Source organism: Gouania willdenowi, chromosome 10 (assembly GCF_900634775.1).
Source record: "Gouania willdenowi chromosome 10, fGouWil2.1, whole genome shotgun sequence".
Lineage (NCBI taxonomy): Eukaryota > Metazoa > Chordata > Actinopteri > Blenniiformes > Gobiesocidae > Gouania > Gouania willdenowi.
The window spans coordinates 8,927,034-8,937,894 of NC_041053.1; the positions used below are offsets into that span (position 1 = coordinate 8,927,034).

Genomic DNA, 10,861 nt, shown 5'->3' on the forward strand with positions numbered 1-10,861 from the left:
TTCCAAGGTGTGCCAGTGCATCGTAGACCAGTGCATGTGCAAAAACCGCAACTGCAAACCCAAGTGCCGCCCCGGGCCCGCAGATGCAGCCAGGCCAGCAGAAAGAGTGGGGACCAAGGAGCCCCAGGCCACCCCCCCACGACCGAGCAGCCCACCAGATTCCCCCGAGATCTCAGGCCGAGAAGCAGCCACAGCCCCCCACACAAACATCCTAAAAAGCCCCAAAAAGCCGAGCACAACCCCAAGGCCCCCCGCCAGCATTCAGATGTCCAGATTTTTGCCATAGATCCTGGTTTAGCTTTGCTAAGCACAAGATCCTCCTTTCGTCTGATAACTTTTGACATTGTTCTCCCGGATTTGTTATAATTTCATCAGTCTTTAAAACTCAAAATGTTTTTCATGATCTGACTGATTAGTACAGCCAAAAACACAGCAATAATTCACCATTTCCTTTCGTTCGACGTTCGGGCTGTGCTTTGTTTACCTGCTGAGTACCTCCAATATGGCGAGGGTGAAAACCCTCGATTACTCTCTACTCTGCAAAAGGTTTTGGAGCGCTATTCACGGGAGCTCTGGGGTGGACGCTGCCGCCCCCTCACACACACAGACAGCACTGCTCACGTCACAGCCTACCTACCAATACATCATGGACCGCTACTTGATTAAGACCCGACACCCACAAATGAACTAGTCCAAGTTCCTCCGCCAGATCCACCCAAAGTTGCCGCAAACACTTTGATGAGGAGATGTACCTGCAGCAACGATTATGAACTGGAAACTGGATTAAAGCATGTTGAGCGAACCCACCAACACACAAGACTGGGCTAAGAGCTAACGCTAACGAGGAGTAAAAAGGACACAACTAACGTCATCAAATTACAAAGGGCCACCAATTTGGATAATGGTATGATTTACCATGTCATTATGTTGGAATAAATGTAGCATGAAACTAACTTCATGCAATATGTTTTAATCACTATTGATTAGTCACATATATGCATTGGTTTTTGGGTGAGTCTCGAGTCTTGAAATCCGAAAAAATACTATTTTACTATTTCAATTGGCACATAACTGTATGTGGGAATGTAAATACAAATCTGATCTGTTTTAATTTGTCGTATAAAGATTACTCTTTCTTAAGATATAAAACAATTCATCTTTATGCGACATTTTTAATTTGGACCGCAATTTCACCACTAGCAAATATTAAAAATCCTTTACATGTTGCCATTGTAGCTTGTCTCTGTGTTTTATAATAATTTATTGTTTTATTAGTTTTTCATTAGTAACATAAAAAATATTAAAACAATTGCATAAGAAAAACATGTATTTTTGAAAACATAATATTTATTATGAAAAAATTTCTCATGTTCTAAATGTTCTCTTTTTTGGGGTGTTTTTACTTCAAAATACATAATATATGTGTATCTATCATTGTTATCATGAAGCCCCAAGAGCAGGAAGGGGACTCTCTGATGGCGCTGGTCTTTGTCTCACCTTCTTCACCTGTTTGAGGAAGTGGTAGCCCAGTGCTAGCTTCTTATAGGACGAACCAAAGGAGGTCTGCCATGATTGAACTGTCTGGATGGACAAAGCCCTGAGTTTCCTGGCGACCTCTTTAGGGGGAGGGAGGGGCAGGTCCGAATCCGTCTCCACTGTCAGCTCTAAGAACTCCTGCAGTAAAAGAGGATGATGAGCACACATGGAGATCATGAAGCACCTCACAGCCATTACACCAGGGATGCCATGGTAATGGCAAATCCCATGAAGTTTACAGAGCATAATATGAATCAATTTTATTTGTCAAAATAAGTAAATGGAGGTTGTTTTGGCAAATGTATGGGTCCTGGCTACACTGCTTAGGCTCTATAAAGTTTTCTAGGTATATTTAGTTAAAAAACTCCACTGAAAATATCAGTGTATAGCACAAACAACATCGTGTTTAAATGTTTATACCTCGACCTATGACCACCGCAGGTCGCACATTCGCACTTCCAGAGTGTGAAAAAGCTCATTGTTCATTTCAAATTTTCTACATTGGTGATGTCACACATGAAATCGGAAATCAGTGTTGCCAGATCAGATGGACAATTCCCAGCCTAATCACTTCTTAGAACAGCCCAAACATGAACCACGAATCTGGCAACACCGTTTGTGACACAATACGACACAGCGGTTCGAACAAAACAGTGAACTATCACCTTGAATGGACTATTCCTGTGATCTCTATATGAAATGATGACAATAAGGCAATGTAGCAGCTCGGTTAAATGTTTTCCTGACTCACAATCACAATATCCACTTAAATAGCCATGTGTTTTACTGTAATGTGCAGCTTTTTTGGTTGAAAACAACAACAAGAGTGTGTGAACAGCAAAAGAAAGTCGCTAGTGATCAAGTGTTGTGTGGAGTCACATGTGGAGTCCGCGTCTATGGACACGCCCACTCAAACAGCCCGGTTTTATAAATCATATAATTCAGAGGCTAAAACTCAAGAAAACAGGTGGGTTTGGGGAAAAAACCTCAAATACTATGTTGTTGGGGTTCTTAGAACAAATGAAGATGGGTGAAAAATAGCATAATATGTCCCCTTTAAATTTGGTGGAATCCGTCAGTTGTTCTGTTGCTGCTGCCGCCTCAGCTGCAGCTGAGCTAAGCTGGTGAAAGTTAAAATGTGTCTAGCTTTGACAAGTAAAATATAGCTGAAGAAGGCTTGTCTTCCCATTTATCATAATCCTGTGTGATATGGGTGGGAGGCAGTAGAAGGGGGTGGGGTTGACTGATGTAGGCTGTACAGTAGGCTAGTGCCATAAGCATGGGTGAGTGGAAATGTGAGTTGGAGTTTACTGGTGATGACTGGCAAAGTTAATGTGCCATCTGTTATTGAGCCAATGTAATGTTTTAAGATGGGGTCATATTTGGCTATTTTTTTAAGAACATTTTGGTTTTACTAATTCCTACTGGATATTCAGTCACTTGGTCTATTGTTGGATTATGTTTTTCTCGCATTTACTTTCTGCATCTTGGCCTGGCCTTCTTTTAATTGGCTAATTTTCATGTGCAAGCAAGCCTTCAATAACAATTATCAAAGTCAATTACAGTTTACACTTGTGTTATTGATGAGAAATGTATTTTGTTGCATTTCTAAGGCTAGGCTACTTGCATGGATAGGACAACATTACGTTTTTAGAGGGTATCTTGCTCTAGGCTATGTAATCATAGGCCTCATTGGGAGGCTATTGTGGTGCCAATGCAATTCTTTTTTTATGTGTAGGCATTCATGAAGAATTTCAAGCAGCATATACATGTGTTGAGTCAGTGTTTGGTCTTTCGGGCCAAAAGTGTAATTGAGCCCCCTGAGGTCTCACTTGAAAAAAATCTGGCCCCCGACCAATTTCACCCTGGTACCCCTGCATTAGACTGACCTGGAAGTTGTCTACGAGCAGCGTCCTGAAGTGGTGCGACCTGGCAAAGAGCTCACTGGAGATCTGAAAAGCTGAGAGTCGAATCTGAGCATGTTCCTGGTTCAGTTGCGACATCAGCGAGTGGTACACGTGCTCGATGCATTCGTTGGACACTCTGTGGAGGAGAGACGGACTACGGTTCATTCATGCTGTTAAATACAAGGTTGGCGAGGATTCCTAACCTGTCTAGTAGAGCTGGACCATATATCAACATCAGCCATATTTTCCTCATATACGATATAGAATAAGACAATATGGCTTATAGCAATGAATTATCTTCGAGTTAAACTGCTTTTCTTAGACTGTCTGGGACAACATGGCCCCGACATCATACAAAAATGCCTCACATGGATGTTTGAGGACAATATCACACATTTATTTACACACCGACCCTTTTTTTTGACCCTCCGATACAGGTCCGTTTCCTTAACCACTAGGCCACCACTCCCCTAATTCTTAACATTTCTACACCCAACCATTACTGAATATTTTTTGTTTTAAAATGCTCACTGGACATTGTGAAACTATGAAAAATTAAATGACTTGACAACATTCAATTGCATCACATCATAGACAACCAACCAGAATAAACATAAGGCACCATGCCAAAACAGCATTTAATGGAGGTAATTTTCTCAGTTTTAGAGTTCATAAATGTATCTATACTTAGAGCCTGAAATTTTATTTTATTTTGAGTGGAATTTATTGGTGTTATGTTATTTTATTGTAAAAATAAAAATATCACATTTTAAGAAACCTTTTATTTTATACAGATGCCTTTGTGGAAACTAAATTAAGTTCCAATTGTGCAACATTTGGTCTCATTAAGTTTATACATGAGATGTTTACTGTAGGCAAGGGAACCATACCAAGATTTATTAATAAAAATAAACATAGGGGTGGAAGTAAATAGGACCGTTTACTTTGAGTATATATATATATGTATATCAGTACTCTTATTAACACATCTGCCCATCTCTTAATAAGAGCAAACTGTGTATCTCTGTTTACATTTAGCAGTTAAAGGAACTATTTTTTATCAGGAGTATTCACATTGTGCAGCGGATGGATGGATGGGTGGATGGATGTGACAGCCTTACTTGCAGAGCTTCTTCAGGTCCTTCATGTTCTCCTGGTGGAGCTGACTCTGACCTGATGTGGTGAGTTCCTCCACCAGCTGTGAGATGCGCTCCCGGTGACTCAACTCCATCTGGGACACTCCGTCACTAACACCGGACACCGTCCAGTGTTAGCTCCACGTTAGCCGGACTGTGCTTGTAGCCATGAACGAGCTCTGACACACGGAGCAGCTCCCTGGGTGTGATGTTTGTTTGTGCAACTGAAGAACAGCTCACTTCCGCTAAAGCTTCTTCTTCTTCTTCTTCTTGTCTTTTTCTTCTTCTCCAAACAGCTGGCGCACTGTTGCCACCTACTGCATCACTTTGTCTGTTAGCAGCAGGAACACAAAGAAAACAGTTTTATAATCAATTATTATGGAGGCGATATGTGTCTTAATTATCTAATAAAAAAATAATAATTTTAAAAAAAATAATAATTTTAGGAAAAAAATCTAACAGAAATATGTGTTCGAATAAAAAAAAAAAAATACATATTTGAGACCCAAATAATGGTATGGGAGGCCGTTTAGGACAAAACAAACATTGTTTTGGGTTGTACATGTGCGTGACATATATAACATTCTGTCAACTGGACCTTCCATGTTTGTGCAGACTGGTAAAGAGGGCTGATCTGTGGTGGACACAGAGCTGGACTATCTGGTGGCAGAATGACAGACCCTGGAGAAGACTCCATCCATCCTGGAGAAGACACAACCCCCACTGCACTGGACCATGATCACACAGAACAGCAGTTTAGTCTCTGAGCTGCTCCACGAACACTCAAGAAGTATTTTTTAACCCCCGGACATGAAACTAAAACTGATGTATGTAACATTACTGGTGGTGTTACTTTGAGGGTCAGTAACTATCAAGGCTATTGTCTGCATCTGTAGGGACAAGGAAACGCTGAAAAACTCTAATAGAATAAGTTTCAAGTCCATGTACATCCATCATGAGAATGTAGTGTGTGAGTGAGTGAGTGTTGGTGGTGGTCAGAGGAACCGATGGTTCACTATGGTAGCCTCACTTCTGTCAGTCTGTCCCAAGGCAGCTGTGGCTACAACAGTAGCTTACCACCACTGTGTGTGGAGTGAAAGAATGATGCACATCAAAATAAAGCGCTTTGAGTGTCTATGAAAAGCACTAAATAAAATCCAATGTATCATTAATATTGTTATCTACCGGTATCCATGACGTTGCACGTAGTATTGTAGTTGGTTGCTTAGGAATTCAACCAGGACTCCAAGCTATGCTTTACGACGACTGTGTCCTCGAGAACTAAAGTCTCCTCTTTACCTGTCCGTCACTCATGGTAAAGTTGTGCCGACTGCAAATTTTTAATATCTTTAAATTTTAACTACAAAAGTAAAAATCAATAAACGGATGAACAACCAGCACTGTGGCTGACGTCATTGTGATGAACTCTGACCCGGAACCGTCAAAAAGGTAAAAAAAAAAAAAAAATCCGTTTTCCGAATTAATTATTTTTTTTAAATCTGTTTTCCAAATAATTTTTTTTAATCCGTTTTCCGAATTATTATTATTTTTAAATCTGTTTTCCGAATTAATTTTTTTATAATCCGTTTTCCGAATTAAAGTTGTGCCGACTGGAAATCCTTAATATCTTTATATTTCAACTCAATTTCAATGTAAAAATCAATAAATGGATGAATATCCAGCACTGAACCAGTCTCTGTGTTAAAAAAAAAAAATTAAGAGATCATCCCCACATAAAAATAAAAATTAATTTGGAAAACAGATTTTTTTTTTTTAACTGACTACAATGCTCCATTGTACAATGCTCCATCGTATAATAGTAATAATAATAATAATAATAATAATAATAATAATAATAATTCATTCATTCATTTAATTTACTACAGCAAAATAAATCACGTTTAAAAGTATTTTCTCTAATTCCACATCGCTGGATGAAATGGCATTAATAAAATTGAACCTTGTGGTTAAGACAGTGTGTTGCTAACTTTATCCAGTAAAGATTAAATCGGGGCTTTCGCCTTTAATGTTGTTACATACATGGAATTTGTCCTCTGCATTTAACCCATCCCTGAGGAGCAGTGGGCAGCCATTTTTGCAGCGCCTGGGGAGCAGTTCGGGGTTAAGGGACTTGCTCAACATCCCACAGTGACTCATATGTTAACTGATAATGATCCCTTAATCTACTAGTTTAGCATGGGATAATCTACTGCTTTAATGCGCACATTAATGGGTTTAGATACACTGATAATAAAATCCAATATGGTTATTTAAACATTACCATTCAAAAGTGCATCACAAACTCTCATCTGCTCTAGCTTCATTGGCTGCAATAGTAAACTGCTCACTTCTGGGGAACTATTCTAGTCTCCATGAACTGCCATTGCTGTTAAAAAAAAAAAACCATTGGAGTGATTGGAGTTGTAGCAACCATAGACATTATATACATAACCGCCGCATCGACTTTGGAGGGACACGTCAACAGCACCGCCATCTTGGACCGGTGGTGGTGGAGGCAGCGATGCATGGAAATTACAACTCAGAGGTATTTCTCAATCTCTAAATAGAATTATTCGTTGAATTTTGAGGTGCGGAGTCATTGCACTACGTGATTTAGTTTAGGTTAACAAATTATGTCTTGATTTTATTTGTCGTTAATCATTAATAGCTATTTCATCTATTCGTCTATTTCAATAGTTATTTTTTTTTTGTTAAGCTATAGAGCACCATTGTAAAAGAGTCAAAGGGCCACATTAGGCCCCAGAGCCGCAGGTTGCAGACCCCTGCCCTGGGAGAACCAGAGCTGAACATCTGTCCTGGCATCATAGTTCATCAGTTCTGGTCCCTTAATGCTGATTCTGATGAGTGTGTACGCTGGCACAGCAAATTTACAGTTGTCCTCATTTGGAAACATGATTTGTGCTCTGATTGAATGATGAAGTCCAGTCAAAGCATGATGATTTTATAAAAAAGGATTTATTATAAACTAAATGAAAAGGAGTACAAAAAAAGGTCTTCCATCCTGTAGGAAGGGCAAGCGGTCACGTGTGTGTATATATGTGTGTGTGTGTGTGTATCTGCATGTGAGTCCACATGTGAGTTTGAGTTTGGCCTTAGTCAAAAGAATGTGAGTCGGCCATCTAAACCCTGTGAAAGGCACAAAACAAGAATCACATCTTATTATTTGTAGGTACTGTTACAGAGCTCTGTTTATCAGAGCTTTGGTATGAGACCTTCAGCAGAGACTGTTTGTTGCTGGCACCGTGAATACAGCACAATCTGTCTGTACTTCAGGTAATCTAATCTAACATGACTCAGCAAAGGAGCAACGTCTCTGTTCAAAAGTACAACAATATAATGCAGTCATTGTGTATTAACACATGACAAATTGTACACATGAACACACATTTGATGATATGATGATTAATATAGTAATTGCCATAACATTCCCCACTTTTGGTCGCCATCAACGACCAAATCAAGAAACAAAGTTATTATATTCCAGTAGAATAACCTTGGATCCACCTTTGCTGTCTGTCAGGGTTAAACATTAGCATTGTTATTGTCATACATTGGATATATTCTTCTTTTGTGAGGCACAGACATCTAAGAGAATACAAGAAAAATGTGGAAATAAGCAAAAACCCTAAAAAACGTCATCATTATTATCAATGGCAGGAATCATCAAAAATCAATAGCTCTATTATCATCCAGATAAGAAAAATCATCAGCAAATCACAATTTACATCAAGGACATCACTCATATTCATTGACTGAGTTCAGTGGCCCCGTTGGTAACTGGGGTCACCAATAGCCAGAAGAATAGTAGAACCATGGTTAGAATCACCGCACTTGATTGGCGGCATCATGAGTGAAGAACCTTGAATGTTTTCCTCAATCACAGCAGAAGGGCTTGTGACTGTATCATCTTGCAACTAGGTGTGAGGTTGTCCACCCTCCACCTAGCTATAAGCCTTTCATGGGTGTGGCTTATAAACAAAGCAAAGGAAGAACAAAAATCCCACATCGGCGGGGTCCTCAGGGCTCGATCTAGGCTCTTGTTCTAGAGCGTTTTTTCAACAGAGTGTGTGTCTCGTGAAATAGAAAATCAGCTCCTGTGATCCCACAAGGCAAAGGAACACTTCTTTGTGCACCGCACCTGAGAAGCCAGCTTAGACGGTGTAGTTGTTATTACGCCGCCTCACTCAGTCTAGTTGGTTCCCCCTTCGTTGTTCGGTCAGCCTCCGTCTCAGCATCAGCTGGTGTCGGCAATCAGCTGCTTGGATCCATGTCGCCCGCGCGGCGACCTTCACTGCCGTGTGTGTCGCCAGCTGAACTCGGAAAGGGTCGGTCCACCTCTGGTCGATCCACCTCTTCCGTCTGGCGTTGTACACAATCATGAAGTCATCAGGCCAAATATCGTTTAGATGATCGTTGTTGTTAGAGTAAGGGTAGTCTCCACACACCTGGCAACCTCTCTTGGGATCGGTTGGTACCTGAACAGAAGAAAAGAGGGGGGGAAAAAAAAGAAACAAAAAACAAAAACAAAACAAAACAAAACAAAATAAAATAAAAAATAGTTTAAAAAGAAGGGGTGTTAGGGTTAGTTAACTAACTAAATGAATAGTTAGTATGGCTTTGGCACTGTTATAGCTTCCAGGGAGGCAGAGACAGGTCAGAGGTCAGGATCTGAGAACTTTTCAGATCCTAAAAGGTGCTGCTGCACTATCACACAATGGTTAGGAGTGGGTTAGTGAGCTTTTAGCCATGCCTAGCTCAATGTTATCTGTAGCCCATTCACACCTGAGTGGGAAAATATGAGGCTGAAAGAAAAGCAGGAAGTATTAATTCAATTCTCCTTTCCTGGAGCAAGGAGAAGTGTAGCTGGAGTTGCAGTGATTCTCAAACTCTGGTACGTCTACTACCAGTGGTACGCTGATACTTGGTGAGAAGCAACAATTTGAGAACCACTGTTTACAAGGACATGCAAGTCGGATGGAGAAGGACATGCAAGTCAGACGGAAAAGTGTGGAGCGTGACTACATGTCTTCTCAAGATGAATACATACAATTGGGAGACATGGAGATGTGAAAAAGCCAAACAAGTTTAACCAAATAAATAAATAATGTTGTTATTTATTTATGTAATTTTTTTGTTTTGTTTTTTGCTATCTCTTATTTCTGAAGTAGAAATCTTATTCTATCCTTTATTTATTCTGAATAATGTTAACACTCCACACCTAATAACATAACCTAATTATTTTTATAGAGCTGAATTTGTCAGTTCATTTATTTCATTATTTTCCCCATAATTGTTATTTGAGATGTAATTTACTTAATTTTTAAGCTAAATTGGTGGCAAAAGTGTCTCCTATTCTGTGTCTGAACCAGAGTTAAGCAAGATGCAAGATTATCGGCCCTTTTAAGGTTAGGCAGAATTAAAGTTAAATTGAGTCGAACAATCATATTGTCTTTTGCTCTCTGCATTTATCCCATTCGTAGGAGTGATGAGCCATAGCACGGTTTGGAGAGCTTCCTTAAATGCTTGGAAGTTACATAACTTTAAACTATCCCATTTATATAGATCAATTATTAAGAATTTCAGGAAGACCGTCTTTAAATCTAAGGCGACCCAGATTGGGCCACCAACCCAATGTTGAGAACTTTTCAATTTTCCCCTAAAAATGTCTAAACCCAGTGAAGGTGTTTTATGGTCTTGCACGCTAAGTGCTGGTGGAGGAAGAAAAGGGTTGGAGGGTTTTGATGCAAATCATTTTCCTTTCCCTTTTTTTTTTTTTTTACATAAGAATACATCTGGATTCTTAAAACCATATGATAAATATCATTGGAAAATCACTTATCTGATCATTGTGGGTGTGTCTCCATTTTTCTCTCTCTTGTGTCCGCCTGCTTTTGTGCCCTCCAGCCTCCTCGATCTCCTCCTCCTCAGCCATAAAGGTCAAAGCCAGGGTCAACTGTACGCTGCTTTTTGAAATTTGAAGATTTGTCCAGTTTCGCAGTTGGATTGGAAGTCTCTGGAATAGATATTATGTTAGAACATCCACAATATGTCATATTGTCACGTGTCTATTTCAATCTATTTCCCCTTTGCTTCCCAGTTATAGTTATGGACAATACTTCCCTTTAATTCTCATCCTTCACCATAAGAAGCAATGACCAGGCATGACGGCTGTAGGAGGCAGGATCGGAGTCGAAAAGGCGGTGGCATTTTCTGTTCGGAAACACTCAGAAACAGAAACAGAGGAAAACATTAAGACTTAGA

General features: G+C 39.8%; 1 protein-coding gene across 1 annotated transcript in view; it reads right to left on the reverse strand.

Annotated features, from left to right (window-relative positions):
• Positions 1–5,996, reverse strand: part of uvssa (UV-stimulated scaffold protein A) — a 60,873-nt gene extending 54,877 nt beyond the window's left edge. The window contains exons 1-4 of the mRNA XM_028459431.1: positions 5,765–5,996; positions 4,565–4,910; positions 3,426–3,579; positions 1,498–1,674 (exon numbers count right to left, since the gene is read on the reverse strand). Of these exons, the coding sequence (XP_028315232.1) occupies positions 1,498–1,674; positions 3,426–3,579; positions 4,565–4,674 (441 nt within the window). The 5' untranslated portion in view covers positions 4,675–4,910; positions 5,765–5,996. The remainder of the gene's footprint in view (positions 1–1,497; positions 1,675–3,425; positions 3,580–4,564; positions 4,911–5,764) is intronic.
• Positions 5,997–10,861: the final 4,865 nt, after the last annotated feature.